The sequence below is a fragment of the Crotalus tigris genome, unplaced genomic scaffold (genome assembly GCF_016545835.1).
Source record: "Crotalus tigris isolate CLP2741 ecotype Arizona unplaced genomic scaffold, ASM1654583v1 scf7180000024167.7108832, whole genome shotgun sequence".
NCBI classification, from domain to species: Eukaryota; Metazoa; Chordata; class Lepidosauria; order Squamata; family Viperidae; genus Crotalus; species Crotalus tigris.
Genome location: NW_024100417.1, coordinates 38,243 through 56,730, shown reverse-complemented (window position 1 = coordinate 56,730; position 18,488 = coordinate 38,243). Strand labels below are relative to the sequence as shown.

General features: G+C 35.6%; 1 protein-coding gene across 1 annotated transcript; it reads right to left on the bottom strand.

Moving 5' to 3' along the window:
- Window positions 1–1,519: 1,519 nt before the first annotated feature.
- MLN (motilin) lies at window positions 1,520–13,133 on the bottom strand. The gene is made up of 4 exons (XM_039323289.1): window positions 12,970–13,133; window positions 7,604–7,727; window positions 5,596–5,682; window positions 1,520–2,767 (listed from the first exon to the last, which is right to left on the bottom strand). Exons 2-4 carry the CDS (start codon window positions 7,718–7,720, stop codon window positions 2,600–2,602), a joined length of 372 nt encoding a protein of 123 aa, XP_039179223.1. The 5' UTR covers window positions 7,721–7,727; window positions 12,970–13,133; the 3' UTR covers window positions 1,520–2,599.
- Window positions 13,134–18,488: the final 5,355 nt, after the last annotated feature.

The following is an 18,488-nucleotide window of genomic DNA, read 5'->3' as shown; positions in this document are numbered from 1 at the left end:
TATGGTGCTTTCCACTGGCTGAAAAGTTTGCCGAGTGTATTATACTTTACAATATGTATGCCAAGCCTCTAAGAAAGATCTATTATTCCTGTGTTCATCACCTGTATATCTGTGCAAGCTTGTGCCCAATGAAGGATGCATGTCAAATGCATTTTATTCTTTACTATACAAAAGCTTATAATTATTAATAATATTAGTAAGCAGAACAATGAGCCATGCCACATCATAATCAGTTGCACTGGAAAACATTCAGATCATATCTGAAAAACAACACATGTTTCTCCCCTATTGTCCTCACTATTCTTCTTTTTGAAACATGAGGCTTTCAGATAAAGAACTTTCAGCAGGCTTTATAAAGAATGGCAGTGGTATTTTGGTCACAACATACCAAAGATCAAGAGCAGAATGAGCACAGTAAAGTATGTAGCAATAGTTCCTAAATATTAGCTTCATGGCACAACTTTAGAGAAAGAATGGTTAGATATGAAAAGTTTGGAGGAAACATTCAATCTGAGCTGCACTACTTATTCTTTGGGAAATGTGTTGAATTATCCCAATTACCAAACCACCCACACAATGTCCTTTGCTCCCTTTGTTTATCTCTTTCTCTCTATGTTCTCTCCTGTAGAGGACCACTTTTCACTGCTGCTCCATCTCTTCCCTATTCTAGTTCCTCATTTGTTGGTTGAAGTTGGAAAAAGAAAAAGTATGTTCTCTGGAGATTGATGGAAATCCACTATATACAACTGGAATGCTGTTGGTGGTATGCTTTGGGCAGTGACATGTTCATAATAAATAATGTGTGGTAGGGTTCAGTGTGGGTTTTTTATTGGTTATGGGAGAATTCTATAAGTTAGGGATTTTGAGGATGCATTGTCTAGTGAAGGAAAGATGACTGATTCTTATGTTTTAAATTTTCTATGTTGTAGTATAAATACATAATTTTATACATATCAAACAAATACATAAATTTTACATGTTGTAGTATAGTCAACTGTGCATGTGTTAAGAGAAGGGAAGAATTAAATGATATTGAAACTGCATAGCTCAAATAAATAAGAATGGAAAAGAATTGTTGATGGTTGTATTATTGCAAAAACTTTAAGTAACAAGGGTTGTTGAACATTGAATATGAAAAGACCATAACTATTATTCACTTTGGGAAATTTCAGAATTATGTATAACATACCATACGGTTGGGTATTATCTATCAGATTAATTGGTTTCATTGTCATAGAAGTGCAAGCCCATCAGATGTCTGCTTGGAAACACAAGCCATTGAATTATTGTAAACAGTCTGATTCAGTTATGATGAATTAAATATATACATAAATAAGAATGCATGGGAATGCACGTGAATTAATCTGAGCTTACAAGAGCGATGTGTTGAGTGAAAGTTATTTAGAAAACAAATATAGAGTTATTTGAAACAACAACTTTCTTTTGTATCCTTGGGTGCCTTTTTAAATTTTTCTGACATACACTGAACAAAGAATCATATACTGAAGCTTCACATTTTATTGATTTGCATACATATTGTTATTCTGCAGTACAGTGCCTTACAATAGCATTTCCAGTACATTGACTCTTGTGTATTTGCAGAAATTCTTCCAGTGTTCTAATTCTTAGAATTTCAGTTAGCTACAGAGATGAAACAGCCAAAAGCCATTATTGTGAATTAATACTGTGCAGACATTAGCTTGACTCATTCTGATCTTTCAGTTAAAAAAGCAAAACAAAGAAGTACATGATATCAGGTGACATTATGGTAGGAATCACATATGTATGATGGACTGCAATTTTCCTTCTTTAGACTATTGCTAACTTTGCATACAGTATGATATATACATTTTTAATTAACAAGCCATCATTACAGTTTTGAAAATCCTGCTCTGGCTATGGATTTACTTGGAACATTTTGCTACAACACACTGTAGAGACTTTTAATATAATTGTTCATCTAGTATTTCCTAATTCCTGGTTTTACACAATTTCCTTCAATTTGGATTTTGGTATATTAGCTTTTTAAATATTTATGTTTATGCCAATGTACAGGAATTGAAAGATAATCATATTTTATTGTACTTCCTCATCAAATGTACACATGATCTATAGCAACCTGCAAGCTTAGAGTTCACTTAACTTCTAAATTTGGTAACAATTTTAGTGAGAAAGTGCAATATCTACTCTGAAGCAGAAGATACCAAGTCATAATCCATTGTAATCACATGTTTTAAATTTTCTTATAACTTCAGTGAAAGTTGCCTAAAATTAACTAGAAATGCAGTACAGAAGATGAAAACTGACAATACAATTGTCTTTCATCAGACATATGATTCTCTATGAGGGTGAAGGTTCGTTCTCTGGGCTTGTGGGTTGGTTTCTGAACATTTATGATTTTTAATAGCTGAAAATCTTCCAAAACACTGATACAGATCTATACTATTTCTACTTTTTAATGCTAATGCAAACATCAGTATATTGGTGTATTATTTGTGGGGGTAGGGAAGGGGGATATTTATTTCTTAAAAAGAAAAACACAGAACCCACACAGCTCCTTGTAAAAATGTGACACAAGGCACAAGGTACTTCTGAAATCTCACGACTTAGATAATTTCCAAGGGAAGAGAAAAGCCAATTTTAAGATTTCTGTAGTACCATTCTTAGTATCTGACAACATCTCTGTCAGGAGCTCCTTCAAGACATCTTGGTATTTTTCCAACTGTTTGGAGTTCAGATGTATTCCAATTTCTACTGGAGCAATCATCTATGAAGGAGAAGTTGGTTAACATATAAGGCAAGCCAACATTTTAACCACTTACGGATCATGTATACTAGATAGATATTCTCATAAGTGGGAATTAGTTATTGATGAATATTATTGCTAAAGGGTTTTCTTGATTCAGGTTTTAGCTTGATGATGTGACCAGTGAAATAGGGTTAAACTGCTTTTTTCAAAGAGTGATTGTGAATGTCAATCCCAGTGTTTTTTATTCTTACAGGTTTTGAGAGTTTATCCCTTTTTGAAGTCCTTGAGGCTATAGCCCAGTTCACAATGGCATGCATATCAGTTTCTGTTGAGCTATTGGATTGTGATTGATTAAAACATCTGGAATAGCAAGAACATTAGCTTTCATATATAGAAATATGGAGTCCCTCACATAGCATGGAAAAGTCTCCCCTAAAAGATAAAAACTCCCCATGTTCAGAGAATAGAATGCAAATAAAATGAACATATTTGCTCCTGTTGCTTGTTCATGGTTTTTGAACATTTTCAATAAGTAATGCCAAAGGATTAAAGAGAATCATGAGAGATGTAATAATTTTGGGATGGATTGGGACATTTTAAAGAGCTCTTGTGGTTTGTATGCAGTCTTTTGAGGGACTGAGACAAGATTAATTTTCATAATTGCATAATTGCACCCTTTGGATGTTATCTGCTGGGACTTGCTAATAGTGAACGGTAGATAGTATCTACATTTTCAGAATAGTGTTGCTGCCGTTATACAGATAAATGGAAAGGAGGAAATAATGGGCATAAATTTGGCCTTTGAAATGAAGGCACTTGAATTACCTTTTCAGCATTGTTACAAATGTTCTATATCTCCATTCATACTGCTGGAAATGGTGTGATATATGTAAACATGATGCATGCTAGATAGTCTGCTGGCACAAAAATATATAGCAGATTCAAGGTGCATCATTTATTCATCTAAAGCAAATACACAAAAAAATAGTACAAGATGTACAAGTTGTCAGTTGAAGGCAATAGTTACAGATAATCAGCATACTGGTGGGTGGGAGAAAAGAATTTGTATGCCAAGCTTAAATTCACATTGCATTTCTTTTTCCCTGTTCTGATTGTTTAAGAGAGCAAGGATACTTTAATCTGAAATGAGATGGCTTGAATAGTGATATGCCTACGTAACTCCTCTATTCAAGAGCTATAATGGCTACTAGTTGGCTTCTGGGTGCAATCCAGGGTGCTGGTTCATGGTTCAGGGCCTGGATATCTGTGGACCTCCTTCTGTTAGTAATGTCTGCATGCCCAATAAGATTAAGATGGCCAAGATTGCTGCTTTTCTCATGAATTGTAATCTGCTTGGACCTTGAAAGCATGCTTTTCTTGTTGTGGCTGCTGCACTTTGGAATAGCTTGCCTACTAATATCAAAATGGCCCCTTTCTTCCTGGCCTGCAAAATGTTCGTTAAACATGGTTTACTTATCAGGGCACAGGGATTGGAATTTTATGACTGCTGCCTTGGGGGAGAAATAGTGTTCCTCTTTCTAGTTTTGAGTGCGGTACTTCTGTAGTTTACATCTATTTCCTTTCACTTGTCTTCAAATTTCAGTTCCACCCCTGCCCCCAAAAAAGAATGTTAATTGATAGAGGAAAGTCAGAAAAGGACAGTCTAAGGTAAATTAGCTATTTAAGAATAATCAGGTAAATTATCTAATACAGACAAATGAGATTAAAGGAAAGTGGAAAGTCAGTACGGAAACCTTTTATAAACAGGATTAGAGTGTGATAGAAACAATAGAAGACACAGAATCTATTTCTGCACCTGCTGCATTAGAAACAAAAGCACAAGAGGCAATAGATCACCTGTCAAATGGGAAAACACCCGCTATAGATGAATTAACATCTTGGCTGTTTAAAGCTCAGTATGGAACAAGACCGTGTGGCCTGAAGATTGTGAAAGAATGATGTACATACCCAATCTGAATAATGGAGATACAATAGAATGTGCAAATTAGCAAACCATTGCACTAATTTGTCTCACAAGCAATGTTTTGCTTAAGATTGTACAAATAATCAGACAGGGAGAGATAAACACCACATAAACAAATAGATTTTGGAAAAGTCAGAGGGACACAAGGAAATTATTATCCATAAAATGGGTACTGGAGAAAGCAAGAGAATTTAATTGCCTTTACCTTGAATAGAGTGAGGCATTGTATTGAACATCGCAACAACTACAATGGTTGGCAAGACAGAGGGATGTAGAAGGGTAAAAGTGCATAGACAGGACCGAAGAGATCACTGGAATGTCCCTTGAATATCTAAGGATTGGTCAAGATGGGGGTATTTGTCCATCTTGTTGTCAGGTGTTGGGCACCTTACTAACTGGATTATTCAGTATTATGTTCTTCTTTCTGATTAATGGGAAAGGTCCCTGATTACTTGAACTCATCAATGATAACATCTGAGTCAAATGAACTGAACTTCATGTGAGCTCAAAAGAAAAGAAATGAACATTCATATTTGACTAGTGATTTATGATAAGCTTTCTTTCAATCAGCTCAAGTACATCTCATTTTAAAGACTAGAATAATTTATAATAATAATAGTATTTGTACTGCAAGGAAACCTTTATCAGTTAAGTGTTTTTGGAAACCTATAGGATATCAAGTCATGCAAAAAAGAATAAAACAGATTTTGCCTGTGAATGTCTCAGTCTTAGAATATTGCAATAAATTTGGCTTTCATTAGCTTTCTCGATATGTAAGCCCCCCAATACACTAACTTATATTTCAGAAAAACTGTCTTGCTATATCTAACTGCTTAGTTGTTAAAATGCAAAGATAGTGTACCTTGATTACTTGCCCTTCATCTTCTGCAAATTCAAAAAAATCTCTTGTGTCAAGCGATTTCTTCTGTGCTTGATTCTTTTCTTTCTCCTGGAAATGTATGGAAGAATACAATAATCAAGTCGGCCAGCTTTTGGGCAAAGCCTAAAAAGCCAAAAATAGCTATATTGCCATCTCAAATGTAGCTACATAGGTGATACAGTTGTCAACAGACCCCTTTAAAGCATGTGTTAAAACCTATTTTTACATTCAGAGTCTTGGTTTACTTATTGAAGAATATTTATTTATTTATTTATTTATTTATGAGACTTATATACCGCTTTAAGTGCAAGCACTCTCTAAGCGGTGTACACCAGTAAGCAATGTATGTATATATTTACATTGCCCCCAACAATCTGGGTCCTCATTTTACCTACCCCGGAAGGATGGAAGGCTGAGTCAACCTTGAGCCGGTGAGATTTGAACCTACAGGCCATACCACAATCTCTTCATCATTGCCTTAAATCATAAGCTCAGTTTTATTCCATGTTCTACATATTAGATCAATGTTTGCAAATTGATGTTTTACAGGAGGGGTGTTAAACTGCCGGCCTGCGGGCCGGTTTCATCATACTGAAACCGCCCCCACCCCATTCCTGGCAATGCAAAAAGAGTCACGATACGTCGTGACATGTCACGTGACGTGGTGCGTTTGACACCTGTGTTCTACATGTAAGTTGGGCATCAACCTGTAATTCCAGGTGACATGACCAAAGTAAAGTGCAGCACATTTGGGGGTGGGCACAAAGTTGATAAACGCTATATATCAGATATTCCTGTGCTGCAGATTTTTTGGCGTTCTCTAATCTATAGGATCAATAGGAGCTAAAACACCGGAAGTTCATATAATCTTCATTTTGTAGTGCTGGGTCTAGTTACTGGGCTTTAATATCTTTTCTTATATATTAGCTGACTGTTGAGCTTCTAGGGAACATATTTTGACTAGTGTGTGGAACCTTTTTCATGTGGAGGCCAGAGTTGGTTATTGGATATTTTGTTAGTGTGCCACATACCAAACAATGGAGAAAGCCAGGAATGTGAAGGTGGTTAATTAGACAGGACATAGGTTAATTAGATTAATATAGTGCTATTAGTATGATGAAAAACACTCATAACATGTTGATCCATGAGGAAAATGCATGCATAAATAATACATTTATATGGACCAACTCTACTTTTTTCCTTCTGTTGCAAATGAAATTCACTTGCATCTTTTGAAGATGCTGTGAGGGTCGCATCCCAGGCTTTAGAAGACTGAATAAGGCCTTGTGGTTTGTGCCCTGCTTTCATTATGACATCATTATATGCATGCAAAGCTGCAGGTTTTATATATCTTAATAGGCATTTTCTGAGTTAAGCTTTTCTCTCGGACTATGGACAGTGGTCTGCTCAATTTTTCAGCAATTTCTGCTTAAAGAAACTCTTATTATCTTGTCTCCTTTGAATTAATTTGGGAATGCATATGGGTTCATTTGGAGGGTGTGACAGCTGCCTTGGAGATTGAGCCCAACAGTGCCAAGACCTGAATAATCATAACTCTTTAGGAAATAGGTAATTGTTCTACTTCAGTGAAATTTGAAGGTAGGAAGCAAATCTAAATTATTAAACTCAAAGCCATATTCTGACTCTAGATTCTAGTTGGTTTCCAATGATTAGAGAACGAAATGATAGTAAAATATTGCTAGTGAAGGAAAAATAATGCAGTAAAATGGTGAACAGATAGGATTAGAAGAACCAGAAGGAAATCCAATCACTAGAATATAAGAAGGTATCTTACTCTGAGTCAGGCATCGGTCTGTTTAGCTCAGTATAGTCTAAAGTTGACTAGCTCTTGTTCTCTGGAGTTCTGGACAGAAAAAGGATGGTTTTGTTGTTGTCCAGATCTTCTTGGAGATCCCTGGAACTGGATTTAAAGCTCTGCCACATTCAGCTAAATATTTCTGGTCGTTGACCCATTTCTCAAGAAGCTCACCTGCATTCTTCTGAAATCTTCACGGCTGTAGAAGGCAAGGTACCCTTCACTCTCTTTGGCCAAGATGGCTGTCATGTAGAGGAGCAGAAGACTTGTTATCACCTTTTTTGGAACCATCCTGAAGCTTTATAAAGCAAATTTAATAATAATGAGAAAAATGACACTGATCACAAGATATTATGTTTCCAGCAACTTTATTTGACTTCTGAGTCCATATTTGTCTAATCTTTTCAACTGCGGTGGTATATTAGCTAGAAATGATTGTCTTAGTTAAAGTTAACAATTGTTGCTTGTTCCTGGTTAGAAGGAACCTCCCACAAATGTGATAACTATGAAATAAAGTCCTGTGGCTTCAGTACACTGTTCTTGTGGGGTTATTTTGGCAAAAAATATTTTCTTTCAGGCCTTTTGACTTTCTGCAATTAACATGCCAATTAGCACATCCTTCCTAAGCTAGGTTTTCTTTAATCATATGTTTGAGTGAGAAAAAAGAGGTTTTGGTGAATCCTTCCAATATGCTAAATCCCAAGTTAGATTTTATCAACTAAAATAGCTAAGTTCACACAACCTTTCTTGTACAAAAACAAAGTCACTTTAAGACTTGACATGCAATATCTATACAGGTCATAACCAGATTTTAATTCCCAATTATAGATCAGTGTAGGATTATCTGTGTATGTTAATATAGCTTGCAGTCATATCAGCTTTTTATTTTTATTTTAGAATTCTAATTGTAGAGCCCCTGATTTACTGCAGCAAATGAGAAAGGGAGTTTTAACTCTTTCCACACTGTTTTACAAATGGAGAAAAATCTTCTTTTGTACTCTGGCCTAAATAATTTTTTCCCCTTAACATTAAATAAAATAAAAAACGATATGACGGCAAGCCATGTTCTTAACAAAGCACATCATTAAGACCTTATTTATATTTTTTCTTGGAGTTAAATACAATGTAGGATGCATCCTGAAATCTTGATGTTTTTGGTTTTTATTTGCACTATGAAAATTTATGATAAAGCATAATACGCCTTGCTAGGTTTGAGTTTAGCACAGTGCTTTATTCCAACCACTGTTTTTTTCATAAACCGTGCTTGCTTGCTGTACAGTTGAACCCAGCCAAGTATGAGCTTTTTCAGTACATCATGTTAAATGTGGCTTGGCATATGCAGACTAAACATGTATCTCTTGTTTAGAATGGTCTATTCAACCTGTCCTCTCCAGGTATTTGTGGACTTCCATTTCCATTATTCCCAGTGAACATGACCATTTTAGAACTTAATCTGTATTAACATTTATTTGAACCAATGCAATTAGCATTTTGATGACCCATGCATTATGACTTAACTTTTACAAATCATTCTTCAGAGGCAAAAACTTCTGCCAATAGTTTTAGGTGCTATATTAGTCTGGCACCTTCAATAGTAGCCCATGTTGGCGGGTAGTTTTCTGATAGTTTTAATCACATGTCTGCTTTTCAGTATAGAATAGGAATTCAAAAAAAGATAAACAAGACTGTTATTTATAAGGACACTTTTTCATGTTATTCCTATATTGGTATCTGTGGTCCAGCGTGCAATATATTAAGTGCCAACTATCTTGACTATCAAATGAATAAAAAGACAAAATGTAAATATATTAAACAAATAGCATTTTAAATTGTAAATAATTTAAAATATAAATTATGATTTTGATGAATTCTTATTTAAACTCAATAATACAAAATCTTTTTTAGACTTGTAAATCACCAATGCCCTACTGATATGCAATGGCAGCCCTTTTAGATATGTTTAGAAAACAATCTTCTCTGAGCTGAAAACAAAGTCAAAATCTTTCTCTAAACCAGTAATTTTTCTAAGTTACTGAGGGACATCTGTGTTTGCCCCATACCTCTGCCATATTCCAGTATTTTCATAAGTAATTATTGAGAATTTAGCTTAAAATTGAGCTGTTCAGCAACTAAAGTGCACTTTCAAAAATACACAGTTGTTTCCTACATCTGTTCATTCTTGGAAGATGACTAGAGGGAATCAGGTAGCTCTTTATAGAAGGCAGTCTGTCTTCTAATTAAGGAACACCTGATAGTGTGATTAGATTAAGCAGAAGGCTACTTCTGGGTCCTCACATCATTCTACATTTTTTTGGTTGCTTAACAAAACAGGGTGACTTAGGTCACATTTACTATTAAGCTAAAGCTCATGCTTTACAGACTGCAGTGTTTGAGTTAACGTACCCCGTTATTCCAGAATGAATCAAATCACATAATAGCTTAGTGTGATATATGATTCCAGCATGGTATAGTTCATATGTAATTCTAAGATTGTGGCCATCCTTAGACTTACATGTGAACTTCATCTTGCTCCAGCCTTCAATTTTCCAGTTCCCTGTTCATTTCTAGGTGCAGGCAAATGATTGGTTGTTATTATATCCAAATAAGCAAACTATTATTTAGCTGACATAATATGGTTCACACTATGGTTCAATGTGTTATGTAAACCTGGTTTATACTTTATGTTTGTCCTCCAGACCAGAATTGGAACTTGTTTCAAGCAAAGTTCATGCCCACCTTGGTGGGCAATCAAATATAATTTATCACAACCCAGAGAAACAAATATAATGTGACAAACCTGATAATTGGAGTATTGGAAGACTCAAGGAGATGAGAAAGGAAGGAGTGGAAATTGTCCCTTATATATATAAATTGATCCATGCCTGTAGTTGGGACAAGAGATTAGAGCAGGGGTGTCAAACTGCCAGCCCATGGGCTGGATGCATCATAGCAAAACGGTGCCCACCCCATTGCCGGCAATGGCAAAAAAGTCATGGTGTGTTGTGACACGTCATGTGACATTGCGAGTTTGACACCCCTGGATTAGAAGCTTTGTTTTTTTCTCTAATACCAGATTATTCTCTGATGAAATAAAGACTGAAGGATCTTGCAAACTCACCAGACTGTTACCAGGAAATAACCACATTTATAACTGAGTTTCAAGGCATTTGAAACTGTCACTCAGCATTGCTAAAATGAAATGTTTATTGTAGTTTACAGGATATTTAGGTATTTAAATAGAAAACTTTGTAGGATGGATTTATCTTTTTCATTTTTTCTTATAATTCATCCCTTGATGAGAAAAAAGTTCTGGTTTTTGCAAAAAAAAAGAGATGTTTGTATTGTTATTATATTTTCTAGCCTCTTCTCCTTCCATATGTTTTGACAGAGGGATCAAATCAGACATCTGTAGTGAGAAGAAGTCTAAAAACTCATCTGGTCAATTTCCATTAGTGTGCTTAGCTCCTTAATAAACTTTGATAGGTGATACTACCAAAAACATGGTTTATCACTTCCACTCTATAAGAACCTCAGTTTAAGGGACCATTATAAACTAGTTTTCAACAGGACTGGACAACAATACTACATTGCAAGGAACAATTATGTAAACTTTTAGGAATTGTTTTAATTATTAAATGCTCTTTCATGAAACAAACTTAATGAAGCATGGTCAAAATGCTTGGAAGCTTTAATCATGAGAGTTAATTAATTTTTTTAAAAGTGCTTTCACCATTATTTGGATACTGCTCTTGGGTCAGATTTAATTCCAATCAAGCCTTCATGTACTAATATTATAATGCTGTGCAGTTTATGAAACCAATCTTCTTAGAACTTAGGCTATGGTAGAAGAAAAGGAATTAAATATATACACAGTATTTTTACAGTATGTATAACTGGATGTAGGCTTACATTGCATTCAAAATCCACATTATGTATTGCATCCAAACACCTTTCCCCCCACCTTTCAAACATCAAGGATATTTCTGTTGAGGTAATGCAAGAAATTATATTTAATATATTGTGGTGACTTTACTCAAGAGTACAGATTGGATCTGAAGTATACAGTATACAAAGTAAACAGTTAAAATATAATAACCACACTTCTCAAATGTCCAGAAAAAAACAACGATCATTTAGAAAAAACAAGAATATTATACAAGACGTCTGTCACCCACTCTGACCCACAGCATACAAACAGGGCTTCATGAATCATAGTGTAAAGAAACATTCTGTGTGGTAAAATAATATAATATAATCAAATATAAAACAAAATAAACACCATTTCATGAGCAGCTGTTACATATCTGAAAATGGATGCTAGAGCCTAAAGCTTCAGAGTGAATTTCTGGATATTGGTTTGAGCCAATTGCACCATAAAGCTCAGCGAACTGTAGGCTTCTGGTATGCCATGATTGAAAAGGGGATATTCATAACTGTATAATACAATCTGCTTCTCATTTTTAACAGTGATATCTACTTTTGCACAAATACATTATCGTATTTGTCATCTCAGCAGGGTTCAAAATCAGTTTACCTCTTTTGCTTGTTCTAGGTTTTCCTTGTGATTTCTCTGCTAGGGCAGGGAAAGCCTTCCAGTTTCCTTTAGCCTGATTGGCTACATCCCTGAATACATACTCTTCTTTGCTTGGCTACCTGGGTCCATCTTCCCTACACTAATATTCTGACTATGTGTATTTCCTGTTTATAAATTAGTAGTACTTCTAAAACAAAAGTGTCCAAATTTTTATCTTGGGAATGGAATCCATTTTCATTACCCCCCTTTCTCTTCATTTAAAGACAGAAAGAGTGGGAAAACAATACAAAGACACAGAAAAGCTCAGGAAAAATCTTTCTGTCTTGTTTCACAATTGTTTTTGACCCTGTTATTCTGTCAGCCTGGAAAGACCCAACAAGGTGTTGCATTTGGCACTCATATTTTTGCTTTTTATTTGTCCTTTAAATATTCATAGATTTCATGCTTGGAGAAATATCCGACTGACTGATATTTCCCCAAGGAATAGTTGGTAGAGTTGTGGTTCCTTGATCCCACCATGATCCAGATCAAAATGTTTCCCCATCTGCTATTTGTAATGGCAGTAACTGAAGAGCTTTCTTTCCTTAGTGAGCAGTAGGCACATATGGAGGAGAGCTTCCAACTCACTCAGGACCATAGCAGGAGGTTACAGCTCCTGAAGGCAGCTATTTATTAAACAGAAATAAGCTATAAGAGAACTGCATGGCAGATATCACTCCTTCTTTGGCTTTGAGTCATATCAACTATTTAGAGATTTTTGAGAATCAAGTATTGATTAATATGGCATTAGATTTTATAAATTTACTTTTGTCAGGTATATGCACAAGACTATTATAAGATGAATATATGTGGTTTAACTTAGATCTACTACAATTTTAGCATACTGTTTAAATTTTGCCCTGCAAATTTCACACAATATTCATATAAGCAGAAATGGAAGAAAAGCAAACACAGTTGTTTTACTGAAAAGCTTTCTAGCATAGAAATTAATGTATAGAATGCTTACCTAATGAAAGCGTGGTCTTCTTTTTTGCAAATACTCGTCTTAACTGAGGTTCTCTCCTATCTCCTCTCTGCAAACAGAGCTTTTTTATAATCCATCTCAGTGCCTCATGACATCAATAACTGTTCTTGTTGGCATCCAGGGCCCTTGAGGAATCTGGGGTGATTGGATACAAAGGAATATAAAACCCAGCCTGTTTAGCTGGGTTTGGTAAAATATCTGAGTTTCTATTCACACTGATTGCTGTCCATGGAAATTCTGAGCTGTGTTTTCATTGCGTTTTCCTCCTTCCCTCTAGATAACACAATCAATTTATCTTTGTAACTGTAGGCTACAAAGCATGCCCAACAACCTTAGAATTTAAACATCTTGATGTATGTCACAGACCTCTTCCATGAATGTTATCCCTAATACTTTTAATTTTATGTTTGCTGGTTGCATGGTTAAGGAGTTAACTTGACTTCCAGATTACTGTATATGTCAGATTTCTCTCTCTTAAATTATACAGAATCCCATGAAGATAGTACAACCTTTTTTAAAGCAGGCACTTAAATGTTTATCAATGTTCACACACTGTAGAAAATTATAGCTTTTAATGTATCCCACCATTTATTCAAATGTTCAAATTATAAATAAGGTGTCACACTGTAATTATATGAACAATGAGATGTCACTAGTCAGATATTTACTGCTGTCATAAATGATGTCCCAAATTATTGGCCAGAATAGAATATGCCATATAGACATATTTAATTCTGTATATTACTAGGAATATATTTATGTTGCCCAAGTATGCATTTAATTTATTGTTAACTATTTCTGTTCGATATGCTATACTTATATAAGTGTGTGTAAAAGGCTATTTATAGCTCTTCATATTATTATTCATAATCTACATTCATAATTTTAAGACCAAATCTAGATGTTTAAACATCTGATTTATTCCTTTCAGTAGTGTAAACATGTATATGCAGCTCTGATTTTCTTCTACACATGAAGGAAAGAGACTTCCTTTAAACAGCTATAGACATCATGGAAAACTAATCTAACCTTCCTAATTTGTCACTGAAAATTGATGGAGCTGCATTTTGCATTCTGAAGCTGGACATTACCCAGCACCAATAGATTTCTGCTAATGCTGGGAATAGTCTCTGTAATGGCTGGGATTACTTACCTGGAAGTCCTAGACCGAGAGAGAGAGAGAGAGAGAGAGAGAGAGAGAGACCATTAAGATTAAACAGGGAAAAATATTCAGAACGATTTTTTTTTTTAAAAAAAAACAATAGGTAAATTTTACATTAGAAACGGCTCTTTGAAATTTTCCAATCTACTCTGTTTATAGGCAGGGAAATTGGGTGGCCATGTCTTTCTTGAGAAATTCTAAATTGGTTTTGTGACTCATCATTAGAAATGATAGTAGAATATAAGACAGCGAGTGCTGTAAAAATTGTTTGCTTCTTCTGTGATGGCTGACAATGGCCCAGATCGAAGAGGTCCAACTGTGGAATTTCATCCAGGTTTTATGGCCAGTTTCCACCTATCATCCCAGTCAATAATGTGATGTTTGACATAAAAGTCTCTAAAAATGTATTGGTAGTTAAGACGCTTCCCCAGAGCCTTTTGCATTTATTGTGGTTTATTGCAAATCTTATAAAGTGGGCACAGCTGTAAACCACCAAGAAGGGCCAAATAGCTTTGCTCCTAAGAAGTTTGCATCTTCCTCTGAAAAATTTGTGACATCAGTTTTCATTTTAATTGAGTTTTAATTTTTTTTACAGCTATGATGGATGTGGTTGTGAGACAGCAGATGGTGTTGGAAACAGCAAATTAATTATCAGGAAAGGTCATTCTTTGAAAGCACAAAATCTTTCAAATCTGCCCCCTCCCTTTTCTGACAGAGAAATGTGTCTGAAATGTGTCTGCCAGTCACATTGGGCAGTTTTCTTTTTTTAAAAAAGAAGAAAACAGTAGATCAATCATGTTTGTAACTATTAGTGTCAGAGAAATAAGTTCACTATGTAGGTGCATGGATAGACTTAATTTTAGGACAATTAAGTTACCTGACTTAATCTATTGAGGAACCATTCATTACAGTAGCACAATAGTTATTTGTAGCATTAAAAGAAAAAGTATTACAGTTTGCAAAAGTTACTAAGAAGCCAGAATTAAATTTAATTGATTTTTTTTTGTACCAATGTGAACCCTAATATCTCCTCTTGATGTCAGTAGGATCCAATGCTTTTAGTTGTTTCTTTTTTAAAAAATAAGTTTATTGTTTTATCATAGAGAATAAAATACGGAACAGTAAAAGAAACAAACAAAATGCAACAAAACAAAAGCATACATTCAACCCAAACCACAACAACAACAATATAGTGTACACAAAAAGAGAGGAAAGAGTGGCCCATTAAATTCAACATTTAACATGTAGGATCCAATGCTTTTGGTTGTTTCTTTTTTTTAAAATAAGTTTATTGTTTTATCATAGAGAATAAAATACAGAACAGTAAAAGAAACAAACAAAATGCAACAAAACAAAAACATACATTCAACTCAAACCACCACAACAGGTTGTTTCCAAGCTGTGCATAATGTCCAGCTGGCTATTGAGCTCATATTTGCAGATTCTCTGTGTCCTAGCTGCTGCCCCTGACAGCAAGATAGTTGGAATAAGGGGAAGAGGTCCTTTTCAATAACTGCATCCTGGTTTCTAGAACTCCTCCGGTTTATGAAAACATGGACAGGCACAATACTAGCTGTGTGGTCTTCCCTTTCTGTCTCCTGGACTCTGCTGCATAGTGATTGGTTTGAAGAACTTAGCTTGCATTACAGGTAGTCCTCAACTTATGACCTTTGACCAAGTTGAAGTTGAAGTTATGATGGAGCTGAAAAAAGTGACTTATAACTGGTCCTTGCACTTACAACTGTCGGAGCATCCCCACAGTCACATGATCAAAATTTTGGCACTTAGCAGCTAGCCTATTTTTATGAGGGTTGCAGCATCCCAGGGTCATGTGATCACCGTTTGCAACCTAAGCTTCCAACAAGCAAAGTCAGTGCAGGAAGCTGGATTCACTTAATGACTACACAATTTACTTAACAGCCATGAGGATTTGCTTTAAAGACCTCAGCAAAACAGGTTGTCATATTGGATGCAACTCTCTTAACACCACCTGACTTAGTGCCAATCCCAATTGTTGTCATATGTTGAGGGTTACCGCTAATTCTTTATTATATTTAAAACAGAAAACTCTAGGTCAGTGTTAGTGAACAAATTATGGAAGCATCCCATGGCTTCATAAATCACAAACAGTTAATACATTTATCCAAGTGCAAGTGTTTAATATTCAACAAGTGGTACCAAAAACCACTGTATCACATTAAACACAATGTTGTGTTATAATGGGTTGGCTGGGTGTGCAGCAAAAGTAAATATGACAAAGAAAAATCCTGAGACATTGTTAGGAAATTAAGGTAGTGGAGGTACTTTTCCTTGAACAATACACAAACATGGTGTAAAATGTCTGAAAAAAAAAAGAGAAAGAGAGATCTTGCTGCCAGGCAATCTTCATGGAAGGAAGATTAGGAGAACATCAAAAGTAGAGGGGTCAGGGATCAACGAGTTTGGGGGCTAAGAAGGAAATGGGAGTATGTTTATATGTGGATAAATGTGGATGGATGGAAGATACATTTGTAGGAAAAAGAAGAATTTAGGATGCAAGAAAAGGATGTGACTTTGTGTGATTGATCCCGAGATAGAAATAATGTACCATAATTAGCTATATGGTGATCTTGAATGAGAAAGAGTACTGGGAGTGATAGCTCTCCCATCTTACGATGAACATCTAGTTTTAAACAGATGGTTTGGAAACAAACTGATCTCTTTTGAAAAGCAGACACATTCTAATCCAAGCAACATTTGCAGACTGTGTCAGCTAATGCACAGATACATTCTGGACAACAGCATAGACGGCTTTATCTGTGGATGTTCAGCTTTGCTAAGGAAGAAAAGTGCCTTTGGCAACTTTTAATACATTTTTCTTAATATTAGATTTTGTCCCCTTGTACACATAAATATTTGAAATTCAGTGGGTTTTAACACAGGCCCATTTACATTATAAATATTTTAAATATGCAGCCTTTAACTTGTGTTTCTATTCTTCCCTGCAGACTACTTGCATTTCTCCCAATTTCTCTGCAAATGTAATTCATGTTCATTCATTGGAACATAGCAGGGATGGGAGACACAATCAATAGTAAGATTTAACTCCTGCTGCGTTTGGACCACAATGCCATATACTTCTTTTTTGTTTTGAGAAGGAAAGCAGCATTAGAATAACAGCACTTGGTGGGGGTATTGTTTCTTGCTGTACTGTAATTATTTCTTTTGCCTCTTTGCTTCAAACTTCATCCCAGGACTATTGTCCAATCCTTATCTGGGAACATTATCACTTATTTCAACAAAAGCCAATTCAGTTTCAAGCAGAGTCTCCAATGACAAACAATAGAGTCTCGATAGCATCCCTCCCTTCTCTCCAATAAAACAGCTTACTGATCTTGCTAAAATAGATGTCCCCTCTTGTACCATGAAGCAGACATAAGGCCTGTTCAAATGTAAGCTAGTTTTGCAAGTCAATAATCTCATACTATCCTAGTGCATCTCTTTTGTGCTTTTGTTAGGCAGATTTCTTCAGTGAGACTGGTTTCCCCCCCTCCTCATTACAATCATGTCCACAGGGGATGAGAATAGTAGCCATCTACATTTTTGGAAGCAACTCGAGTCACTTTATGACTGAGGTAGCATACAGGTTGATAATAAGCAAACAAACAATTTATTGGAATGAAGACAACTTGCTACTGACGGTTCAACCCTATGAAAGATGGATCTTCTCTGAGTGAATCAGGCCCTTCATTTTCATTGGTGTTCCTAGGTTGTGCTTCTTCATCAATACTGTTGTGACGTTGCATTGGTCCTGGGCATTCCAAAAGCTGCCCGGGACCAGACTGAATGGCGCCGCCCTTGTGCATATGCTACGTTGTTGTGTTATTGTCCGGGTCTCTGGTCTCTGTTTGAGTATTGATTAAAGAGGAATAAAGAGCTGTTGAACTTTATTTGAATAAAGTTGAATAAATTAGGGAAGGCTTTGGAAATTACACAGAGTCTTGAACCAAGCCTAGTGGGATAAACTGGAAAATAAGCTTGTAGTAATGAAGTACCACTGGTCCCAGATTTTCATCCAATCTTCTTAAAGCAAACTCCAAGTCTGTGGGAGCAATGACAATGCTAGCTTAACCTCTTTTTGTCTATTGTACTTGGAAGATATTTTAGCCATTTACACTTCTTTCCAGTGTAGCTTGTCATATTGGACTAGGACAAGAAGGACAGCAGGAAGGACAGACTTCTCCACCATTGGTTGTAAAATGTTGACTGACATATCCTAAAGCGTATCAAACTAATGGTGGAAGGTGTTGCTTTATATGAGTGCAGACCTTGCTGTTAGAGAGACAGACTTTATACTCAT